The 25,577-nt window shown below is 38.7% G+C and overlaps 2 protein-coding genes and 1 long non-coding RNA gene across 3 annotated transcripts; 1 reads left to right on the top strand and 2 right to left on the bottom strand.

Annotated features, from left to right (window-relative positions):
• Window positions 1-5,084: 5,084 nt before the first annotated feature.
• On the bottom strand, window positions 5,085-7,692 carry LOC112202232 (receptor kinase-like protein Xa21). The gene is made up of 2 exons (XM_024343179.1): window positions 5,728-7,692; window positions 5,085-5,587 (listed from the first exon to the last, which is right to left on the bottom strand). The coding sequence occupies exons 1-2, from the start codon at window positions 7,634-7,636 to the stop codon at window positions 5,190-5,192; spliced, it is 2,307 nt and encodes a 768-aa protein (XP_024198947.1). The 5' UTR covers window positions 7,637-7,692; the 3' UTR covers window positions 5,085-5,189.
• On the top strand, window positions 6,391-24,797 carry LOC121049587. Its single transcript, XR_005800827.1, has 3 exons — window positions 6,391-6,443; window positions 10,899-10,903; window positions 24,669-24,797. It is a non-coding gene; the product is annotated as an uncharacterized LOC121049587 (long non-coding RNA).
• On the bottom strand, window positions 23,423-24,622 carry LOC112203709 (receptor kinase-like protein Xa21). The gene is made up of 2 exons (XM_040507370.1): window positions 23,965-24,622; window positions 23,423-23,613 (listed from the first exon to the last, which is right to left on the bottom strand). The coding sequence occupies exons 1-2, from the start codon at window positions 24,589-24,591 to the stop codon at window positions 23,437-23,439; spliced, it is 804 nt and encodes a 267-aa protein (XP_040363304.1). The 5' UTR covers window positions 24,592-24,622; the 3' UTR covers window positions 23,423-23,436.
• Window positions 24,798-25,577: the final 780 nt, after the last annotated feature.

Raw genomic sequence — 25,577 nt, 5'->3', positions numbered from 1 at the left:
GAGCAACACCACCACCACCACTGCAAGTTCCAGCGGCTGTCTTCTCCAGAGGGCCATACCCGTCCTTCCATATCCAAGCAAACCGGTCCACCCACAAGATCAAACCGGCTGGAAACTGGTAGAATCCTAACGCGAGACCCCAATCTGCCTCCCAAGTCGACCTCGTCGATCAACTTTGCTCTGAAACCTAGATTGTCGCCGACTTTGTTGCTTCAAACGAAACCATGATTCACAACGGGGCATACCAAGTAGGTTTAGCCCAGCCTCGCCTCCAAACCATGATGCACGAAGACGCTGCCAAAGTCACTAGCTGGAGAAACGGCTCTGATCTTGACGGCTGCCGCTGCCACAATACCCGCGACGACGTGAAACCTCGCCGCACTATATCTGTCGGTCTGGTAAGACAGCAATGGTCACCGCCGCACTCTGCTCAAACCCTAGAGCAGCTTTTTTTTATTAATTTCTAATGAGAAAATATTTCAAACAGTACCTGAACTTAGGCCGACTCTTAACTTCAGTAACCGACTATGCAAAACTATCACTTTGGTACCCCAAGTTTGAAGCTCGACCCAAGAATGGTACACGCCGTCCATAACAGTGTTAAGAGCCCAGCCACGTGGCAATACCTGAAGGTTAATTGGGTCATTTCAACCCAAATTCACTCTCACTCTCTCAGTCAAACCCAACTCCTCCACTCCCTCTGCCTCCTCCACCACCACTAACTCAAACCATAACCCAAGAAATCCCAACATCCATGGAATCGCAGTTCACAAACATAATACACAACCAAATCCTTCATGGCTTTATCAATTTCTCTGTGAAATTTGTAAACCCTGTTGCACAAAGAGAGAGAGAGAGAGAGAGAGTCCTTTTTTATTCTGGTAAAGCTTCGTATCACACAAACACATATCAGTGACTAAATGGCTGCCTCATCGCCTCAGTTCGATGCTCAGCTGACTCTCCACCCTCATCCTCCACCGGAATCTGACTCTTAGATCTCATCCCTCCTTTACAGTAAGTTTCACTTTTCTCTTACCTCTACTATCGTTTTTTATTCTAAACAATCAAATCCGAAATTGATTCACTCACAATTCTTGTAGAGATTTCGCAACATGTTCAAACAGAAATGGAGGACATGCTCAAGTCGATCAGGTCAGTTTGAATTAAGTGTTGAAGAAACTATTTGATTTTGATTCTGCTGCGAATTTTGAAGTCACGATTTGTTGTTTTCAGGGAAATTGATGAAAACTCTTCTCAGATAACGGAGGAGATTGACGAGTGCAAGGACTCTGCACTGGAGAAGAGAGAGAGAGAGAGAGAGAGAGAGAGAGAGAGAGAGAGAGAGAGAGAGAGAGAGAGAGAGAGAGAGAGAGAGAGAGAGAGAGAGAGAGAGAGAGAGAGAGAGAGAGAGGTGAACAGTGAGGGACTCAGAGATTTGGGTCTGGGGGAGGTGTTGAGACACCGATCTGGGCTTGAGATCGTTGACCTTGATGAACACTGGCTTCACATTGCTCTGCAGGGCTTGTTGGACATATGGTAGTCTGGCTTTGTTGGTGGTCGTCGACGACATCATTTCTCTTCAGTCCACAAAACCGAAAATCCAAACTTTAGAAATTGAAATTGAAATGGATTCCCAATTTCGATGTCTCTCTTCTTTCTGATTAGTTTGAGAGAGAGAGAAACAAAGTTGCAATGTATTAAAAAAATAAAACAAAAAATCTGGGTTAAAACACGGAGTGACCAAAATATCCCTCAAAATGTGCTAGGTGGCACAAGACTTAACACCGTTAATAACGGCATGTACCGTTCTTGGGTTGGGCTTCAAACTTGGGGTACCAAAATGATAGTTTTGCATAGTCGGGTACTGAAGTTAAGAGTCGGCCTAAGTTCGGATACTGTTGGAAATATTTTCTCTAATTTAAAAAGTTAAGCAACTCATGCCTGTGTGAATGAGTTAATATTTCAATCTAATACGAGTAAAGAACTAAAAAAGAGTATCATATTCTGATTACAAATCATTTTTCGAGCACTAGAAGCTGACTAAGCCAATCCAGTAATAAATTTTAAAAGAAAATATATAGCATAAGGGAAAAGAAAAAGTTGTCTTAACTAGTACGGATTCGAACAATCTTTTGTTTTGCTTTATTTTGATTGAAAGATAGTGTTGAATTAGGGAAGATGCTACTCAAGATAGGGCCATTCGGTCCGTTATCAACGGGTGCGTGTTTAGTAGGGTGTACGTTATGACTAATTGCCTAATTGGTCCAAGTCTAACTAATTTATTTGTTCCTACTAAAGTCAGATTGTTTCCTTACATTAATGGGGGACTCATTCAAGTACGTTACACTAGAATAGAAAATTTACATGGTCTTCGTGCAAACTTTAGTGTTCTGTTTTCTCCAACTGGTTTCCATAAAGAGCAGGAGAACTTGGACTTAAATAGTAAGGCCGTTCACCCATGTACGGAAAATAGGCATGTATATATAGGTCGGTTCGAATGGGGAAGAACAAAGGTGGGAATTGAGGTTCGATTACTGAGTTTTTAAGTGGAGATGTCAAATTCATTAGAAAGTTGGAATTATATATATTGACTTATCTCTTAAGTGACAACGAAAATAGATATTATTATTAAATTGTAGCACATAATGGCTTCCTTTAGTATTATCGGGGCTTCGAGTTGGCTAGTTATAAACACGTTAAATTTGATTAGTTTACATCCCAAAATAATCAAATATTGCTCAAGTGAGAGCTGCCACTTTAACCGATTTTGGGCAGCATGAGATAATATGTTGCCCGCCAACCTTGATGGGTGAAATTCATCACAGCTCCAAACAAACTGAAGGAATCATGGCACAAGATTTGGGGTTTGAAAACAGCAGATCCCAAAAAAAAAGGAACCACATTAGCTTTCATCATCTTGAAAAAAGTACCTTAGCGAGTTGTGGTAATTATTCATGACATCAAGTATCTCAGTTGGAATGTCAACTAAATTACCTGTGATCATATTTTTCAGAAAATGAAATATGAGAGCAAATAAACCTGCTAACTATATATAGGCACCAACCGCAACAAAATAGTGTTTAGATCAACAATTTTGAGGACTAAAATTCGCATTTCCCATTTTACAATTCACACTTTATGTTTTCATTTTTAGTAGCTTTTTTTTTTTTTAAGGGAAATGGATTGTATTCCAGTGATAAAAAAGATCATAACGACCATACGAGGTCAAGTTAGGGGATCCGAAAATCACCCATTACATACATTGCTCAAGTAGTGCACTGACTGCACATATAAAATGACTACTAGCTAGAGTCCCTAGACTACTACGTCGTAATCAAATTGAAGCAACAAAATTCAACCAATAAAACAGTATATCCGCCTAAGACCATCTTGGTGTACATCAATACTGGTCATTGGAATGAACACACTGTTACGACAAAAAGATCACAATATAAACAGGGCCAAGCCCACTACAACCTCCAACAAGGAAGAGCTTTATTGACAAAACAAAATAAATCTAAACAAAAAACTAAAAAACAGGCCCAACATTGACCTAGCCCAAGAATGACCAGCCTCGGATTCCATCAACAGAAACTAGGGCGACACCTGCTGCCGCCGCCGCCCAGCCACCAGATGCTAGCCACCAGTCAAAGCTTTCCAAAGCCCGAGAGAACCATCGAACGTCGTCATCCACGAAGGCCAGCACCCGATCCCCAAAATGTTAAATTTGACTAGTTTACATCCCAAAATAATCAAAGATTGCTCAAGTGAGAGCTGCCACTTTAACCGATTTTGGGCAGCATGAGATAATATATTGCCCGACAACCTTGATGGGTGAAATTCATCACAGCTCCAAACAAACTAAAGGAATCATGGCACAAGATTTGGGGTTTTAAAACAGCAGATCCCAAAAAAAAGGAACCACATTAGCTTTGATCATCCCGAAAAAGGTACCTTAGCGAGTTGTGGTAATTATTCATGACATCAAGTATCTCAGTTAGAATGTCAGCTAAATTAGTTGTGATCATATTTTTTAGAAAATGAAATATGATAGCAAATAAACTTGCTAACTATATATAGGCACCAACTGCAACAAAATAGTGTTTAGATCAACAATTTTGAGGAGTGAAATTCGCATTTCCCATTTTATAATCCATATTCTATGTTTTCATTTTTAGTAACTTAAACTTTGTCTTTCTAGAAAAATTTTAAAAAAAAAAATTGAAATTTTGTCTAATTTTAGAATTCTTTCTTAGTATTCTAAAATGTAAATCAAAGAGTTATTGAACATAAATTCTTTGATCAGCAACTGACCAGGTGAACACCTCTCTCTGTATTACTGTATATATAACTATATAGATTAATGTAATCTAACCCAAATGTCCTTCTACAAACGTAGAGCCATTTGCTCCTTCCTAAGCCACCACTTCTCTGAACAATGGCCTTACTCGTGCTACCTTTGGAAGTGAGAAGGCTCTTTTGGTAGCCTTTATTGACTATATATTTTTAGTTGTGGTTTTGGCTTATTGTGTGTTACTGGTCGCTGCTAATCGTGAATTCCAATGCAAATTTCACATACCTTGCTGTTCTTGTAACCTTTCAACTACTAACTTGATGCGTTATGCAGGCCCTGGGAGTATATGGTAACAATCCAACTAGCCACCTCATTTCCACAACTATGGGAAAGCAAAAATGGAGAACCCCAAGCTGTAAGCATTCTAAGACTTGCCCTTTTGCATCTGCTTCATTTTTATTTTTATTTTGTTTTGAATAAGCATCTGCTTCATTCTTAAGAATACTTGATTGATTCGAAAGGTTAAAGTGTGAATTTCAGCTATATATAATTAATCACATGTATATATTTAAACTGTAGCAATTTAATAATAACATTTAGTGAATTATAATTTCAATAAAAATAATTCAATTCACTTTTTTTTGTGGACAAAGAAAAACACCGCACAGTAGAAAATCCTTTCATATGTAATAGTGGTCTATTCAGCTGTTTGTAATCTTATAGATAAAACGACATTTGTGTTTTAAATAGACATTGCACCAAAGACAGTCTATACAGAATATGTGACCTGATTTAACTGCTAGGCTAGAAGTGTAAAGACAATGTTGAAGCCCAGGGCAGATTATGTCTGTTGAGGACTGAATCAAAGGCCATGATATGCATCAGAATCCATCAACTAAAGGGGCTGTTGAGCAAGATGGCGGCGTAAAACCACACCTCCTGCAGCGTCCTTCAAAAACTTGATCATGATTTTATTAAGTGTGACTACAACATCTTGCATATTTATCCTTCCTTCTGGTGACCCTGCACAACAGCTTAGAGCTAATCTCATTATGGATGATAAACAATCTGTCTTGCTCACAAAAGAAAAATCATTCTCTGCCCCAAGTAAATTGGCATCCACAACTTCAACTATTGCATCCGAAAGTAAGGAATTTGCAACCCATTGCTTTAAACCTGTTTCCCCAACAAACATTTCATCTGTCGGCTTCCTTTTTGTGAAAGTTTCCATAAGTACAACACCAAAACTGTACACATCTCCTCTTCTAGTAACTATTCCTTCCGTTCCATACTCTGCATTAGTATCTCATGTAAATTATTCTATAATTCATGAAAATAACTTAAAATAAAATTTCTTATTCATAGTTCAGGAAAGAATCATATAAAGTAAAAAAAAAAAAAAAAAAAAAAAAAAAACCTTGCAATTACATCACCTGGAGCCATATATCCGATTGTGGCTAGCGTCATGGTTTGAGTCATGGAATCTCCTCCACCCAAGAGTCTTGCAATACCAAAGTCAGCAACATGTCCAACCATATCACCATCTAACAATATATTGCTGGGCTTCAAATCGCAATGGACAATTGGTATTTCAGTACCATGATGAAGGTATTCCAATGCCGATGCAACATCTATCATTATATTCAACCTCTGCAGGATGTTCAAACAAAAGTTTTGAGAATATAACCATTTCTCTAGGCTCCCATTAGGCATGTATTCCAGTACCACAGCTTTGAAATCAATTTGGCTGCAACAACTGATGATTTTGATAAGGTTTCTATGACGAATATTGCTTAGTATTTCACATTCGGTATCAAAACTCGTGAATGCCCCTTCTAGCTGTAAATTGAAAACCTTTATCGCAACATTTATCCCATCTGATAGTGTTCCTTTATACACCGAGCCAAACCCCCCACTGCCAAGCAAGTTGCTTTCATTTAATCCATTAGTCACATTCAGAAGCTCTTGATATGAAACTCTTCTCCATTGAAGTTGAGGCCACAAGGTAGTCTCTCTTGCAACTTCCACATGCCTTTTTCTGCAAAGTATAAACATCGACATTGAGGTCACTAGGAGTACCACTGACATGATCCCTGGAATAACATACTTCAAGATGGATCCTCTAGCTTTAGTTGAATGCAGCTTGATTGTTCTGTTTTTGCATGCTGCAATATGCAGTTGGGGTGCGCCACAAAGTGCACCATTTGAGACAAATGATTGAGCAGAGAAGTTTCTGAAAGGCCCACCTGTTGGAATTTCTCCTAGGAGTCTGTTGAAAGACAGATTCAAATAGCTGAGGCGCAAGAGTGCTTCTAGAGACTTCGGAATCTCCCCAGATAGATTGTTTTGGGATAAATCCAAGAGTTCCAGGCTTAGCATGTTGCCAAATGAAGTAGGAATAGGGCCTTCAAAACTGTTATTTGCCAAGGAGAGTTTGACCAAATCTTGAAGGCCCCCAATGCTTCCTGGTGCAATCCCAGATAAATGGTTGCTTGATAAATCCATATCTGTCACAACTTTCAAATTACCAATATCTTCGGAGAGATGGCCAATTAGAGTATTGGATGATAAATTTACATGGAGGATATATTGGAGTCTCCACAAGGTAGATGGTATAGTGGAATTTAACAAATTGGAGTTCAATGATAGAGTTCTTAGTGCTGTGGCTAGATCTCCTAAACAGGAAGGTATAGAACCAGAGAGTTGATTACCACCCAATTGTAAATCGACTAGGTTTTCTAGTTGACAGAGTTCATTGGGGATGTATCCTTGCAGTTGGTTATCATTCAAGTACAACCGTTGGAGATTCTTTAGGCTTCCCATTGTAGTTTGAATTGGTCCACTTAATTGATTGTATCTCAGGTATAAGGCTATCAAGCTGCTCATATTACCAATATCACTGGGAATGCTACCCCTCATATTGCAATTGCTTAAATCCATATATTCTAGTCTAGTGAGATTCCTATTGGAAGCGGGAAGGCTGGTGTTTAATGGATTGTTGGACAACTGTAATCTCCTCAGATCTCTAAGAGTATCCAAACAAGAGAGAAAGTTTACTTCTGCACTAGAAGTATCGATGGTCAAATGGTTTTCATGTAAGTTAAGCGACTGAAGGTTTTCTAAGGCACAAACTGTGCTAGGTATAAACCCTGAAAATGAGTTAACGGCCATGCCTAGCTTTGTGATCTTGGAAGCATTAGATATGAAGTTGGGGATTAGTCCGCTAAGTTCATTCATTGATACAAAAAAGCCTTGCAAGTTTGGAACCCCAAGTCCGATGTTTGCAGGGAGACTACCCGAGAGGTGATTAAGAGTAAGTGAGAGTGTTTGTATTGTGGACATATTGAAGACTCTGGATGGGATGAGGCCATAGAGATTGTTTAAATTGAGTGCTCAAAACTCCAATTTTGGAAGATCACCAATCTCATTTGGTATAGTACCTGCCACAATTAATGTCAGAACCGAAGTTTAACTCTAGAGCCGTATCATTTTTATCTATTTCGTTGAATCTATTAGATGCTAAATCTATTGGTATGGTATGTTAGGTACCTTTTGAACTCATGATTAATTATCTCCCTAGATATTTAAGAAACAAATAATGATGACATAAAAAAATAGGGACAACAAAGTAATAGAAGAGAAAATGGAGTTGATATATTGGAAACTAGGTACCTGTCAAATTGTTGTAGCCGAGATGAATATACTTTATCTGGGTCAAATTCCCTATATTTTTGGGTATGCTTCCACTGAAATTATTATACCCCCATGATAATGCAGCAAGCTCTTTGCATTGCCATAATTTGGATGGAAGAGGACCGACAAACTGGTTGTGTGACAAATACAACTTTTGAATACTAGGAAGATGCTGACATATATTGTCTGGAAGTCTGCCATTCAAGCTGTTTCCTGTCAGAGCCAATGCAGTCAAAGAAGACATGTTGAAGATAGCCCCAGGAAGATGCCCTTCTAGGGCATTGTCTTGTACACTTATCTCTTCCAGCTGATCTAATGTGCCAATTTCATTTGGAAATTCTGAAAAATCAACAGACATATATACTAAACTCATCATCCATTCCCTGCTCTACATAGGCCATTATTCATTCATTGAATGCCCTGCAACAAAGTTTGAGCCATACCTTTGAGATTATTAGAGTCAAGGCCAATCGACTTCAGCATTGTTAAGTTTCCAATTTCTCTTGGTATGCTACCTGTTAATATATGTTCCACAGAAAAAGAAGGAAAATATGACTAACAGAGACATTTTCTCTTACAGATTATCACAGGGCAGAACCAGGTGGATACGTTCGTAGTCAGGGATAACTTTGGTAAAACTCTGTCTATTGTTGTCTTAATTAGTCTAACACTTGATAGTAACTTCTTAGGTGTACAAAACATGATAAAACACACACGTACAAAACAAAAAGGGAAAGTGGAAGAGATTCATGATTCGTCTATAATACTTTTTATAGTTACTTTTAGTTTAACAAGAGACATGAGAAGACACATGGAGAAGAAAAAAGGAAACTTAAAGAGAATGCACCTTCTCTTCTTTCGTTTCCTTTCTTTAATGAAGTATAAGAAGAACAAAACGTAGCATCAACTTAAATTGGAATACCCCCAAACTGAGGCCAAAAAATTATCAATATTTTAAAGAACAGCATAATATTTCCAGAGAATTTTTTGCAAATAGATGGCTACATAATTCAAGCTATTGAAACATAATTTCGCATCAAATTTCCAATAAGTAAGAACAATATTATTAACTAATGTGCAGTAGAGAAGTCCCCTTGGCGCGGTAAAAACATTATGATCGATTATCACCAAGTGGTTTAGGTTTAGATAGATTGCAGCACGTACCTGATAGATCATTGAACCTAAGATCAATTTGTTGCATTGCAGATAAGTTGAAGATGTTGGTAGGTATTAAACCTGAAAATTGATTACCATACAAACTGACGATTTGAAGTTTGGATACGGCACCTAACCATGAGGGAATGGTTCCTTTGAAGTTGTTGAATCCGAAATTAAGAATCTTCAGGCGGCGCAAACGAGACAATTCTTGGGGAATGGTACCATGGAAACTGTTATTTCTGAAGTGCAGCTCAACAAGAAATGATAGGTTGCCTAGCTCCGGAGGAATGGTGCCTGTGACATCCATGTAAGAGAGATTCAAGGCAGTAACTCGAAGATGCCGTGCACCACAAGTAACTCCAATCCAGTTGCAAATGGAGCTGGGGGTTGACCACTTGGTCAAGATCATGTTTTGAGGGTCATTGGTGATATGAGATTTGAGAGCAAGAAGAGCAGAATGGTCTGTGCTGATGCTTGTTTGTGCTGCCGTGGACCAGTATTGTATCAGCAACAACACTATCGACAATAGGATCCGATTTCTCAACATTGCTTGCATGCGGCTGGAGATGTATCGAGGTATTGCTTCCCTGGCTCTCTATTTGTATTTTTTATTATTTCTATGAGTTGCTGCTTGTGGTTAATTTTTTTGGGAATTGGTTATCCCATGATCTAGCTTTTTCAATCTCTTGTATGATTTGCGGAAGCAGCAAGAGATAAAGAAAAGATGACACAATATTTAACGAGGTTCAGCAAATGTGCCTATGTACTCGGGGCAGCAATACTTATTTCTTCCACTATGTAAAATAATGGAATTACAAAACACAATCTCACAATAGTGACTAAACTTCACCAAAGTGTTAAAACTCTCTCTCAGTACTCTCTCTCACTTAATTGAGGCACTTTTTCTCTCAATCTCTCGAATAAGGAACTCTCTCACCAAGTGTAGTAATTGTCTTTGCTCACAAGGATGGACTCCCCGGACTCCGGACTCTCTCAAATGCTCGAATGTTTTGAATACCAGGATTTCGAACTTAGACAAGCTTAGACGCCTTTGTTCTGCATTTATATAGGCATTGTTCCATGGCGAAGAAATGAAAAGCTTTTCATTTCTTACGTTCTATGTTTGCATGATTAAGTTAATTGCATGTTTTCCTTCATCAACTCATGACAGAGACTCCAACCACCGTCTTGCACTACTTTTGTTTCTCAATTTCAACTACAGCTGCTCCAACTTTGCTATTCATATAGCAACTAGCTAGCTTTCTTCTATTCAGTGGGTCACCATTCACCAAGGCTACAGCAAATAATGTTTTCCTCATGTTGTAAGCCACCACATTGATTTCGTCCTCCAAGGCTCCAATTAAGGAGGGACCGACCCATCAGATTTCAACTCGCTGACTTTTCAGGTCTATTGAACCTGACAAGACGTCCAATTAAGAATGACTAATAGACATGGAAAATCTTTAGTGGGTTGTTGTTGATAATCGAACAGAATTGCCGACTGCTTTTATTAGTCAAGTCGTTCAAGTCTATGTGAGAATTTCATGATTGCGAAGAAATCAATTGTTTAAATGTAAATCCCAATGGAAAAGTAGTGATTTTCTTTGGTAGTGTTATTCACACATTAGTCTTTTTCTATTCACACTGTCCCTTTATTTTTCTATTACTTTAATTATTATTATTATTATTATTTTTACAAATTATCATAACTAATCTCCTTTGTAATTATATTTCTTTTGTCCAAGTAAATGAGAATTGGTCTCTGGGTCTGGATGGAATGTCACTGTTTTTCTACTACAAGTATTGGAATACAGTGGTACAGGATGTGTGCTTTGCAGTTCGGGAAGCATTAAAATCTTATGCAATGAGGCGAGAAATAAATTATACACATGTGACTCTTATCCCCAAGGTGGAGACCCCAATTGATATGACACAGCTACGACCTATAGCCTTGTGCAATGTTATTTATAAAATCTACTCCAAAGTTCTAGCAAACAGATTGAAGCGGGTCTGAATGTGGTGGTCGCTCCTCTATAGAGTGTCGTTGTTCCAAGCAAGTTAATTTAAGAAAATACATTAGTTGCAAATGAGGTTGCACATCATATGCACATTAACAGGAGAACATGTGATGAAACTTTTGCTTTAAAATTAGATATCAATAAGGCCTATGACAGGCTTGAGTGGGATTTTTTGAAGAGTGTTCTCCTAAGATTAGGTTTTGCGATGTATGAATGAAATTGGCAATGTCTTATCTATCAACTGTCAGGTACTCTTTTAATTTGAATGGAGACGCAAGGGGTTATGTCTCTCCTCACTGAGGTACAAGGCAAGGGGATCTGCTCTCTCCGTACTTATTTATTTTGTGTGTGGAAGGCTTGTCTGCTTTGATTTCTCAATTTGTTGAGCAAGGGTGGTTGCAGGGGGTTAATCTGGCTCCTATAGCCCCCAAACTTCATCATCTGCTATTTGCAGATGATAGCTTCTTATTTGGTATGGCTACTCTAGAGGAATGTCAGCAAATTAGAAATATTTTGTATACCTTTGAACTTGCTTCAAGGAAAAAGGTAAATCTGAAGAAGAGTACGTAGTGTTGCTTTTTCTAAAAATGTTCACTTGTAGACTCAGGAGACTCTAGCGGCAGTTTTGGGTGTCCAATGTGTTGATAAGCATGAGAGGCATCTAGGGTTCCCTACACATGTGGGAAGATCTAAAACAGAAGCTTTTGATTACTTGAAAGAGAAGCTCTCAAAGAAAATTATCAGTTGGAAATCCAAGTTGCTTAGTGGAGGCGGTAAGGAAATTCTAATTAAGGCTGTGCCGCAGGCAGTACCTATGTATGTGATTGACATGCAGTAGGTAGCGCATAATTTAACCTTGCAAAATGTAGTTGTTAGTATAAAATAAGTAGATATCGTTCAAGCCGGGGATTGAAGATACACCTGTAATTGCATAAACTAATAAAGAATTACTAAAAAGTATGAATTATTATTTACAAAAATAAACAAAATTACATGAGATCGAAATTAGGGGTTTTAGGATTATAAAATCAAAAAAATTGTAAAAACACATATACAAGGGTGAAACACAAGGAACAAAGATTAAAACCACATCCATACGAATGAAATCCAATCACAAATCCTATAGTTGATCTTCTATGCCATGAGAAAGAAGTTGACCATGTGAAATGTTAATAAGCAAACGATTTTCCATTTTTTACTTTCCTTAAATATTTAATCTAAGTGAAAGCACCTAAATTAAACCAATTGAACATGCAATCATAGTTTAGAAAGCTAGCTACTCAAGAACACATTCAATGCATAAAGAACAAAGAAAGGAAGTCAACAAAAGTGAACAACCTAGTATGAAAAAATTCATCTATTTGCAATCCTCCTTAATTGGTTTCGACTTTCGTCTAAAGCCTTTACTATTTATGATTTAGGTTTACAAAACTATTAGGTGAATTATTTACCTAAATCTAGCTCCAATTACATACAAATCCTATAAGTGTCGACCCAATTAAGATAAACATGTAAAAGTTTTTTGTAAAGCAAAACCAATCAAGCAATCTCCCATAAGCAACATAGATATCACAACTACAGAAATCACAACTTTTATTCAAACATAGAGATGAGCGTTAAACATTTCTCTTAATTTTATATGTTAACTAATTACATAGTTCACGAAATGAAACCAAGCAAACTTAAAGAAGTTCGTAAGGAAAAAGGTAAAATTACACCGTGCAGGGGATGAGATGAACACTTGCGACGTTGAACTTTGAAGATCTTGAAAGCAAGTCTCCTCAAGGCTACAGCACAAGGTGGATGATGGCTAGGCAAGATGATGCTCACGGCTCCTCCTCCTCCTCCTCCTTGGCTTGAAGACGCAGAACTAAGAACTAGAGAATGGAGAGAGTTTTTCTGAAGTGGAAAAGAATGAAATAATGAATGAATGAGGCTTGCAAGGTGCATCTATATATAGGAGACGACAAGGGCTTCTGGATCCTTCTTTTAATTTCTACGAATTATCTGATTGATCCACACAACATTAGTCAATGAGATAATTACATGTCATCCAACCAATTGGAAGCCTCCAAAATAACACATTGATTTAAGGGAGATTAGTTTTGCCGAAATTCCATGGATTTTTCTTATTTTTATCTCTTCAATTTCTGCCAAGAATGAAATGTGGACTTCAAGGAATGTATTTGGACCTGTTTTCAACCTTTCTGCATGTTGTAATCCCTTGAAATTCTCCTTCATTATCTGTAGAAGTCTCCCTTTGGCCACAATCATGTCTAGATGCATTTAAGATTTAATTGAGATGTCATTATCCAGATATATACTTGAAATTTAGCCAAAATCAATCTATGTCTAATACGGACTCTAAATTTGATTTTTAACCATCTTTTCTTGTCAAAAATGACTCCCAATCCATATCACTTTCGTAGAGGATGTTTTGAGCTTGTTCTTGGGCTCTCCTAGTCTACCCAGGTATCCTATTGTCATCAGGACTCCTAGTCCAACGAGGAATTTTCACATGAAATGTTCTTGAACCTTCCAGAATCTTCTTTTGCTTTCTTAGTTCAACTAAGACTCCTTGTGTCATTAGGATTCATTTTCCTAACATGAGTAGGTTTCCTAGTCCCCATTTTTCTTCATTTCTCCAAACATGTTTCCTAGTTGACCCAGGAATAATTTGTTTGAGTTTCCTAGTCAAACCAGGAAATCCTGACCTCCTAGCTGGACCAGGAAAACTTCATTTCTTCATGTCAGCTCATTTCTGCATCCTTGTACCTTCCCTTTATTGTTTCCAACTTCTCTTCATTTCTGCATCATTTCCTCTTCATTTGCTCCAGTGCACCTAAAAATAGAAACTACATTAAAACTGATTTATTTAAGGAAATAACTAAGTAAAATATAAGGAAATAACTATTAAAACATCATATTAAAATGCTCCTATTAGTGATGAATTGTTACCTGCTATTTCAGGACCTTTGTTATGATATTCACCAATTGTGTGCTCAATTTTGGTAGGGAGATTCGTCAGATAAGAAGAAATTCATTGGCAATCTTGGGAGCGTCTTTATATTCCAAAAAATGAAGGAGGTATGGGATTCAAAGATTTACATTTGTTCAACCTAACTATGCTTCCTAAATAGGGCTGGAGGCTTCTTAAAAATCCAAATTCGTTGATTGCACGTTTGTACAAAGCTTTGTATTTTCCAACCACTTCTTTTTGGGCAGCTGAGTTAGGGCAACAACCTTCTTTTCCTTGGAGAAGTGTGTTGGAGGCCCGCAATATATTGAGTATTGGCTCCTGGTGGATGGTGGGGAATATTGGTGCTAAGATGGAAATCTGGAATCATCAATGGATTCCCATGGAAAGATATGTGTGAAGACTTGGCCTACACCAAGTAGAGATGCTCCTCAATTTGTGTCAGAGCTAATTAACCCGGCTATGGCATAATGGAAGGTGGGCTTGCTACAACAACTGTTTTCTCCAAGAGAAGTGGAGTTGATTTTGGCTATTCCTCTTAGCCATCTTTTGCCGGCAGAGAAGTTCGTATGGCACTAGGAGTCATCATAAGCCGGACTAGGGCCGGGCCGGGCCTAGTCAAAGTCAATAAAATTTAGGGCCGGGTAGGGTCAGACCGGGGCTTAAATATGCTAACCCTTACCCCCCCCCCCCCCCCCCCCCCCCCCGAAAGGCCCGAGCTGTGGTGACCCGAGAGGGGGGTCCCACAGCGCGGTGACCTTGAGCCAATGAGAAACCGACATGTCACGAATGACATCCTGATAACTCATCAACCCGAAATCTCAAGGCCTTTTGGGTCTAGACTGTTGGTTTACAAAACACTTCCTTGGACAAATCATTCTAGCAACCGAACAACATATTTTCAAAAGCAGAATTTAAAGTGGGCTAAAAGATTTGGGCTTACAATAGGAGCCCAATTTGGAAAATAACAAATCACTAAGTAAAAAACAAGTATGAGAGACGCGCCCCAGGGTTACTGGTCTCCCGAAGGTTTGTAAATAAGCGAGTAGAAAACAAATTAATAAATAACTAAAAAGGAAAATAAATAAGTTACTTCAAAATCTGACAATGGACCCAAAACCTTATTTTAGTAAAATCAAAGAGGAATGCTCCAAGCCGGGCCATGTGCCTCCTCTGTACGCTCCCCGACCACATGCTCAAAACCTGCATACTGTTGTAGGGGTGAGCTTTCTTCCTCGCATGCCCAGTAGGGGCCGACCCAACCATGCTAGGTTTGAAAAATAATAATAATAATAATAAATATTTACTACATAATATTGTGCACATTTATTGAAAATACTTTAAAAAGAGGCAACCACAAACATTTATTTCTTTTATAAAGCATATGCAGTATGCTTCACACAATTTAGAGCTCCGAGATACTTACCTGCCGGCTAAACTCAAACAAATCGGTGACCGACCTGGTTCGTCATCCTTCGAGAGCCGGCCAACTACTTTATAGTCCTTGTAACTACAAGTAGCGAAAGTGTCCATTTCCTGGCCCTGAGTCTCCTATGACTGGTTCACTATATGTACTCACTCTTCCTCGACAAACATAGGAGCACGGCCCTCTTCGGAGGTTCACGATTATCGACACTGTGGGATCCCTAGGAATCTACGCGTCTAGGTCTCATTCACTTTCAGGTCACAAGTACAAACATACGATGGGTACAGTATCTCAACATGCGAGTCTAGCCTCGGTTTTCGCAATAAACAATTATTAGTTATGGAAACACGGATATCACGAGGCATCGACTAATGAACAACAAAAAACGTACTTGCAGGCAACATATTATTATACTAGAGCATTCCACATATAGGAAAGCCTCTAACAAGGAAGTGACATCTCACCCTACCTGGAATTGGAGTGCTCGTCCACATTTAGGTTCGTTCCTGACTTTCGATCATTTGTCCAAATCTATGTGCACACGCTCGAGTCCATTCTTCTTTTCCACAATCAATTCTGTTCTTCGATAGCCCTTTGACACCAACTCGATTTCTTCATAGCCTTCAAAACCCATCTTCTTCAACTGTGGATCAACCAAAACGCAGAGGTTCTAACCCCAGCTTCGTGCTATAGTCTTCAAACCCCAAAACGCAGAACTCCTCAAACCTCAATTTCCAAATTAAACTGCAGTGGGTTAGGGATTTCTCCATCTAAATCGATATTCGGGGTTTAACCAAAAGAGGGTACGATAATCACCTAATCGAAACTATGTGGAAATCCAGCATCCATGAGCGGCGAAGCAGCGGTGGCTCACGCTCCAGCGGCGGCGCGTGCGGCGTCTGTGGTTGGTGACAGAAGTCGGAGCCATGGGGTTATGGTCAAAGGGGAGGTGCTGATTCCAACTACGGAGGTGGTTTGGCCTGATTCGAGCTGGGAACAAGATAACGTAGGCATGCAGAGATACGGGTTTCCGGCAAAGCTCGTAATTCGTCATCAGGCATCGGCGGCGAAGAGGAGTCTCTGGGTTTTTCTCCGCTTTGCTTGCTGAGTAGAATGACAGTGGCGGAAGGGCGAGGAAATCGCCGGTGAGGCTTGAGGAACAGTGGCTTCGCAGTCATGGGTTGTCGAGTTGCCGGCGGTGCATGTTGGTGATGCCAGGTGGGTTTTGGTCGAGTTTTAATGCGACGTCGACCAGTGGAGGCGGTGTGGTGAGATGGTGGCCGGAGCTGGGGTCTCCGATGGTGGAGGAGGGAAGGAGAAGAGAGAACACGGGGAGAGGGGGAGAGAAGAGAACGGCTGAGAGTGAGGGAGAGAGTGTTTTGGGATTTTAGGGTTTTTGTTCCTATTTATACTTGTACATGTGAAATGACAAATATAGCCCTGCGACGAATTCAACCAATAATTGAGTCGGGTTTTGAGCTCGCTTCTTTATTCGTTTTTCGTCACTAATGTTCTTAGTCGACTCCGTCGTATGCCCAAAACTTGAATTACTAAAAACTCAATTTGTATCCTTCCATAATAATCCCGACAATGTTTTGCTTCAACAAACCTTAGTAATTCTTAGGCCCAATTGGAAGGACATTGGCCCAAACTTTAGTTTTCGGCTCAAACTTAATTCAAATAGCCCAATTGGTAGTCTCGATACCTAAAACAATTTCCAAAATCAATTTCCTTCACTTAAATCACCTTGCGAAAATCTTATTGGCGAAAAATTACCTTCTTAAAATTTAAAAAAAAATTTGGGGGCTCACATGAGCCACTAGAGCCGGCCTTCCGAATAGAGCCAAATATGGTAGAAATGGGCCTTAATTTGTTTAACAAAAATAAATACATTATTTTTATTTTTTTACCTCAAAATGTGACTCAATGGTTATATAGGCAATACAAGACTCATTTTTTTTTGTTGATCATATTATATATATATATATATATATATATATATACACATATCCTATCTAGAGCGGAGCTCCGCTTTGAAAATTAACGTGTGAAGTTCGAGTTTTTGGTCACTTTTTGGTCGCAGATCCATATCTCGACCGTTCAGTTTTTAGGTACTAGTATATAGATCGTTTCTGCAAATTTTCAGCCGAAATGATGATTGTTAAGACATTGATATTTGCCTTAAAGTTAGTACGGTTCAAGTTGACAGATACAGTCTATCCATTGGTTTAATCGAGTTAGATACATTTATGATCATCAATTTGACTGAAAATTTGCAGAGATGATCTATACACTAATACCTAAAAACTGAACGGTCGAGATGTTGATATGCGACCGAAAAGTTATCCAAAACTCGAACTTCACACGTTAATTTCAAAGTGGAGCTCCGCTCTGGATAAAATCTATATATATATATATATATATATATATATATATATATATTGGAATTAACTTATAAGTTATAACAAATATAAATATTAGTTAAGGTGGTTATATTCAATTAATTATCTCTCTAAATCTCCCAAAATTAATTGTTATTTAACAAAGGAAACAAAAATTAAAGAAAATAAAACTTAGGAAATCAATTACAAAAAAAGAGATAAGTTGTATGTTATAGAAAAAAGAGAAACATATTTAAAAAATAGAAAATTATTAGGGCTTAATTGGACGGGCTTAAAGGGTCGGGCTGAGATTCATTTGCATGGCCCATACCCTATCCTGTTTGAAAAAAGGTCGAGCCGGCCCGCCCTAATGCAAGAGCCGGGTCAGACTTCGGCCATACGGACGGGGCGGGCTTAGAGCCGAATGGCCAAATGATGATCCCTATGTGGTCACCCCACAAGAAAGGTATAATTACTATCAATAGTGCCAATTTTGTGGCTATGATATTTCTCTTAATAGAGTTTTGCACCCCCTCCAAATGATGGTTTTCAAGGTCTTTGGAAAGCTAAAGTTCCCAAGAAAGTGGCAATCAGGGTGTGGAAAGCTTGTCAAAATATTCTTCCCACTACAGAGAGACTTCTAGCTAAAGGTTATGGAGGGGAGCAACTGCCCCCTTGAATCTGTAGGCCATGTATTAGCAGAGTGTCCAGTTGCAAATGAAGTGCTGGGTTCCATCTCATTGCAGCTCACGATGCCCTTGTCTCCGGTATATATCTTTAAGGAATGGATGTTGGAATGTTCAACCAAGACTTCTCTCCAACAGTTTGAAAAGTTTATGATGTTTCAGTGGGCTTTAAGGAATAACAGAAATGCAGCGTTATGGGAGGATAAGCCTAAGATGCCAAAAGACATAGCTATTGTCACACTGGGCTGGTTTGAAGAGTACAAGTTGTTGCACAATGCTGTAAGTTTGCAGGCCAAAACGGTGCAGAAATGGTCCTGCCCGGTGGAGGACTTCATTAAATGGAAGCTTTGATCCTGTTTCTTTGCGACGAGGAGCGGGTTGTGTGCTCTGTGACAGCCAAGACAAGTTCCAAGTAGCATCAGCCAGACCGGTAAGCACGGTTTCTTCGGCATTTCAGGCAGAGTTATCAACGCTAAGGCTGCTGTCCTATTTATTATTTCTATGGGGCATCATAAGGTGATTTTCGAAACTGATTGTCTTCAATTAGTACAAGCCATCAATTCTGAGAGGAAGATGGGTCGGTTGCTGGAAATGTTATAGAGAAGGTCCGGTTTTAGTTGCAACAATACCCCAACTATAGCCTGACTCATATTAACCGGCAAGCAAACTCTGTTGCTCACCGACTTGCCCAAAATTCTTTGTATTCGGGTTTAACTCATTCTTGGTATCTGTATGCTTCCGATTTCATTAGGGATGCCCATATGAGTGAATTAAATCACTAGCTCAATGAAATTTCTAATAAAAAATTAATATATTGGTATGATGTAAAAATCAATATTTTAATCCTTAGATATGGGTATGCGATTCTAGTATTCCAGGCTGGTTTTTTGGTCCCTACCGGTTACATTCATCTCGTTCACAATTACAAATATCACCAAATTTCCTAATATGGACCACCAAGTATTTCTAAGTTAAAAAAATAAAAGAAAAAAAATTATATTTCCTAAGAAAATGACAAGCCAACCCACTAGGCTCTACTCTCTGATCCGTGAATATGATGTAATTATATAGTGAAAATAAAAATGTATAACAAAATGTTGGAGAACTAAAAGATGGAGTTACCTTTTGATGTAATTTGTACCATCTAAACCATTCATAATGCAGAGGAAGAAAAAAAAAAGATGTAAAGAAACAAAATTACCTTTGCTTCCATATCATTTTTCATGTTCAGAATGTACAAATTTTCATCATAACAAGGAACAGCCATGGACGAATACTCGGCCTTCTCTGTATCTTCAACTCCTTTCTTTCCTTTTCCAATATTCCTCAACTTATCCTGCCATTCTTGCTTCCTGTCCTGCCATTCCTGCTTTGTCCCTATATTCGGAGGTCTCCACCTCAAAGCCTTTGATTCATGGAAACCCTGCACCATTTCATTCATAAAAAAAAAAACTGAAATCAACGCATTCCGCATACTGTAAATGATCCGACCTTCAAATTAACACATTCCGCACACTGAAAACATGTACTCAACTAAGCCTGATTCGACAATGTAGCTCAACTCAAGTCAACCTGATTTCATGTCACACATAACTACAATTCATTTCCAGGAAATGATTTTATGTGATACGCAAAACTGAAATTCAACCTAAACGATCCTACATTTCCAATTCCACAAAAAAGACAAAAGCAAATCATCGAGTCAACCGAAACTGATTCTCTAACAAACATAGAACACATAAAACAAAAACCTCACCCTCGACTCCCCCGGCGATTCATCCTCAGCGACAATGTAGTTCAAACTCTTGGGCCGGGCCTACCCAAGTCACTAAGTAACAAATGAGGGTGGCCAGGCAGCCTCCTTGATAGCCCATGAACTAGGCCCAGCTAGCCCAAGCTTAGATTCAAACCCAGAAGCCCAGGCCCAACTCAAAGCCCAGGAAACTGGTCTGAGCAACACCACCACCACTGCAAGTTCCAGCGGCTGTCTTCTCCAGAGGGCCATACCCGCCCTTCTGTATCCAAGCAAACCGGTCCACCCGCAAGAACAGACCGGCTGGAAACCGGTAGAATCCGAACACGAGACCCCGATCTGCCTCCCAAGTCGACCTCGTCGATCAACTTTCCTCTGAAACATAGATCGTCGCCGACTTCGTTGCTTCAAATGAAACCATGATTCACAACCGGCCGCACCAAGTAGGTTTAGCCCAACCCCGCCTCTAAAGAACCTGTTGTCGCTTCTACACCAGATCTGATTCGAAGAGGCACATGCATGAAGACGCCGCCAAAGTCACTAGCTAGAGAAAACAGCTCTAATCTTGACAGCTGCCACTGCCACAATACCCGTGACGACGTGAAACCTCACAGCACTATATCCGTCAGTCTGGCAAGACCGCAATGGTCGCCGCCGCACTCTGCTCAAACCCTAGAGCAGCTTTTTTTTATTAATTTAAAAAGTCAAGTAACTCATGCCTATGTGAATGAGTTAATACTTCAATCTGATACAAGTAAAGAACTAAAAAAAGAGTATCATATTCTTATTACAAATCATTTTTCGAGTACTAGAAGCTGACTAAGCCAATCCGGTAATAAATTTTAAAAGAAAATATATAGCATAAGGGAAAAGATACGTCAGTAATACTATCTCGGATTCAAACAATCTTTTGTTTTGATTTATTTTGATTGAAAGATAGTGTTGAATTAGGGAAGATGCTACTCAAGATAGGGCCATTCGGTCCGTTATCAACGGGTCCGTGTTTAGTAGGGTGTACATTATGACTAATTGCCTAATTGGTCCAAGTCTAACTAATTTATTTGTTCCTACTAAAGTCAGATTGTTTCCTTACATTAATGGGGGACTCATTCAAGTACGTTACACTAGAATAGAAAATTTACATGGTCTTCGTGCAAACTTTAGTGTTCTGTTTTCTCCAACTGGTTTCCATAAAGAGCAGGAGAACTTGGACTTAAATAGTGAGGCCGTTCACCCATGTATGAAAATAGGCATGTATATATAGGTCGGTTCCAATGGGGAAGAACAAGGTGGGAATTGAGGTTCGATTACTGAGTTTTTAAGTGGAGATGTCAAATTTATTAGAAAGTTGGATTTATATATATTGACTTATCTCTTAAGTGACAACGAAAACATATATTATTACTAAACACGTTAATGGCTTATCCTTTAGTATTATCGGGGCTTCGAGTTGGCTAGTTATAAACACGTTAAATTTGACTAGTTTACATCCCCAAATAATCAAAGATTGCTCAAGTGAGAGCTGCCACTTTAACCGATTTTGGGCAGCATGAGATAATATGTTGCCCGACAACCTTGATGGGTGAAATTCATCACAGCTCCAAACAAACTAAAGGAATCATGGCACAAGATTTGGGGTTTGAAAACAGCAGATCCCAAAAAAAAGGAACCACATTAGCTTTGATCATCCCGAAAAAGGTACCTTAGCGAGTTGTGGTAATTATTCATGACATCAAGTATCTCAGTTAGAATGTCAGTTAAATTAGTTGTGATCATATTTTTTAGAAAATGAAATATGATAGCAAATAAACTTGCTAACTATATATAGGCACCAACTGCAACAAAATAGTGTTTAGATCAACAATTTTGAGGAGTGAAATTCGCATTTCCCATTTTACAATCCATATTCTATATTTTCATTTTTAGTAACTTAAACTTTGTCTTTCGAGAAAATTTTCAAAAAAAAAAATTGAAATTTTGTCTAATTTTAGAATTCTTTCTTAGTATTCTGAAATGTAAATCAAATGGTTATTGAGCATAAATTCTTTGATCAGCAACTGATCAGGTGAACACCTCTCTCTCTATATATAACTATATAGATTAATGTAATCTAACCCAAATGTCCTACAAACGTAGAGCCATTTGCTCCTTCCTAAGCCACCACTTTTCTGAACAGTGGCCTTACTCGTGCTACCTTTGGAAGTGAGAAGGCTCTTTTGGTAGCCTTTATTGACTATATATTTTTAGTCGTGGTTTTGGCTTATTGTGTGTCACTGGTCGCTGCTAATCGTCAATTCCAATGCAAATTTCACATACCTTGCTGTTCTTGTAACCTTTCAACTACTAACTTGATGCGTTATGCAGGCCCTGGGAGTATATGGTAACAATCCAACTAGCCACCTCATTTCCACAACTATGGGAAAGCAAAAATGGAGAACCCCAAGCTGTAAGCATTCTAAGATTTGCCCTTTTGCATCTGCTTCATTTATTTTATTTTATTTTATTTTTTGAATAAGCATCTGCTTCATTCTTAAGAATACTTGATTGATTCGAAAGGTTAAAGTGCGAATTTCAGCTATATATAATTAATCACATGTACATATTTAAACTGTTTGCAATTTAATAATAACATTTAGTGAATTATAATTTCAATAAAAATAATTCAATTCACTTTATTTTAGGATGTTCTCTAGATGCTTATTGTAATCAGGGGTTTAGGCTCAATGTCTTCCATTGTATTCAACAGTTTCATGAATCAAGATTTAAGTGTAGCCCCACCAGCCCTTTGAAAAAAAAAAACACCACACAGCAGAAAATCCTTTCATATGTAATAGTGGTCTATTCAGCTGTTTGTAATCTTATAGATAAAACGACATTTGTGTTTTAAATAGACATATATTGCACCAAAGACAGTCTATACAGAATATGATTAAACACATTACCTGATTTAACTGCTAGGCTAGAAGTGTAAAGACAATGTTGAAGCCCAGGGGAGGTTATGTCTGTTGAGGACTGAATCAAAGGCCATGATATGCATTAGAATCCATCAACTAAAGGGGCTGTTGAGCAAGATGGCGGCGTAAAACCACACCTCCTGCAGCGTCCTTCAAAAACTTGATCATGATTTTATTAAGTGTGACTACAACATCTTGCATATTTATCCTTCCTTCTGGTGACTCTGCACAACAGCTTAGAGCTAATCTCATTATGGATGATAAACAATCTCTCTTGCTCACAAAAGAAAAATCATTCTCTGCCCCAAGTAAATTGGTATCCACAACTTCATGTCTTCATCTATTGCACCCGAAAGTATGGAATTTGCAACCCATTGCTTTAAACTTGTTTCCCCAACAAACATTTCATCTGTCGGCTTCCTTTTTATGAAAGTTTCCGTAAGTACAACACCAAAACTGTACACATCTCCTCTTCTGGTAACTATTCCTTCCGTTCCATACTCTGCATTAGTATGTCATATAAATTAGCCTATATTTCATGAAAATATATAACTTCTAAATAAACTTTCTTCATAGTTCAGGAAATAAACATATAAAGTCAACCAAAAAAAAACTATCAAGTACATCACCTGGAGCCATATATCCGATTGTGGCTAGCGTCATGGTTTGAGTCATGGAATCTCCTTTACCCAAGAGACTTGCAATACCAAAGTCAGCAACATGTCCAACCATATCAGCATCTAACAATATATTGTTGGGCTTCAAATCACAATGGACAATTGGTATTTCAGTACCATGATGAAGGTATTCCAATGCCGATGCAACATCTATCATTATACTCAACCTCTGCAGGATGTTCAAAGAAAAGTTTTGAGCATACAACCATTTCTCTAGGCTCCCATTAGGCATGTAGTCCAGTACCACGGCTTTGAAATCAATTTGGCTGCAACAACTGATGATTTTGATAAGGTTTCTATGCCGAATATTGCGTAGCATTTCACATTCAGTATCAAAACTCGTGAATGCCCCTTCTAGCTGTAAATTGAAAACCTTTATCACAACATTTATCCCATCTGATAGTGTTCCTTTATACACCGAGCCAAACCCCCCACTGCCAAGCAAGTTGCTTTCATTTAATCCATTAGTCACAGTTAGTAGCTCTTGATATGAAACTCTTCTCCATTGAAGTTGAGGCCACAAGGTAGTCTCTCTTGCAACTTCCACATGCCTTTTTCTGCGTAGTATCAACATCGATATAGAGGTCACTAAGAGTATCACTGACAAGATCCCTGGAATAACATCCTTCAAGATGGATCTTCTAGCTTTAGTTCTGTTTTTGCATGCTGCAATATGCAGTTGGGGTGCGCCACAAAGTGCACTATTTGAGACAAATGATTGAGCAGAGAAGTTTCTGAAAGGCCCACCTGTTGGAATTTCTCCGCGGAGTCTGTTGAAAGACAGATTCAAATAGCTAAGGTGCAACAATGCTTCTAGAGACTTTGGAATCTCTCCAGATAGATTGTTTTGGGATAAATCTAAGAGTTCCAGGCTTAGCATGTTGCCAAATGAAGTAGGAATAGGGCCTTCTAAATTGTTACTTGCCAAGGAGAGATTGACCAAATCTTGCAGACCCTCAATGCTTCATGGTATAATCCCAGAAAAATGGTTGCTTGATAAATCAAAATGTGTCACAACTTTCAAATTACCAATATCTTCTGAGAGAAGGCCAATTAGAGAATTGGATGATAAATTTACATGGAGGATATATTGGAGTCTCCACAATGTAGACGGTATTGTGGAAGTTAACAAATTGGAGTTCAATGATAGAGTTCTTAGTGCAGTGGCTAGATTTCCTAAACAGGAAGGTATAGAACCAGAGAGTTGATTACCACCCAATAGTAAGTTGACTAGGTTTTCTAGTTCACAGAGTTCATATGGGATGTGTCCTTGCAGTTGGTTATCACTCAAGTACAACCCTTGGAGATTCTTTAAGCTTCCTATTGTAGTTTGAATTGGTCCACTTAATTGATTGGTCCATAAGGATTTTTGAACAGAAGGAGTAGGACTTGCATAGAGCTCGAGCAGAGAGAATCCAAGAACAATTTTGATAGAAATGGACTGCCTATTAGAATCAATGACATTAACAGAGAATTTGCTGTCCTTCCAAAACAGCCATATGCCACCAGAAAAACCAGAAGTCTCCACAATTTTGTGATTAGTGAACCCAAGATTTAAAA

Source organism: Rosa chinensis, chromosome 5 (assembly GCF_002994745.2).
Source record: "Rosa chinensis cultivar Old Blush chromosome 5, RchiOBHm-V2, whole genome shotgun sequence".
NCBI classification, from domain to species: Eukaryota; Viridiplantae; Streptophyta; class Magnoliopsida; order Rosales; family Rosaceae; genus Rosa; species Rosa chinensis.
This window is presented reverse-complemented; position numbering and strand designations above follow the sequence as displayed.

Excerpts from the sequence above, each read along its gene's own strand:
- LOC112202232 (XM_024343179.1), bottom strand. The coding sequence starts at position 7,636 with ATGTCCACAATACAAACACTCTCACTTACTCTTAATCACCTCTCGGGT. Across the intron at positions 5,588-5,727 it reads AATCGGATATATGGCTCCAG|AGTATGGAACGGAAGGAATA; the intron begins GTGATGTAATTG and ends ATACTAATGCAG.
- LOC112203709 (XM_040507370.1), bottom strand. The coding sequence starts at position 24,591 with ATGTTGATACTACGCAGAAAAAGGCATGTGGAAGTTGCAAGAGAGACT. Across the intron at positions 23,614-23,964 it reads GATATATGGCTCCAGGTGAT|AGAGATTGTTTATCATCCAT; the intron begins GTACTTGATAGT and ends TTTGTGAGCAAG.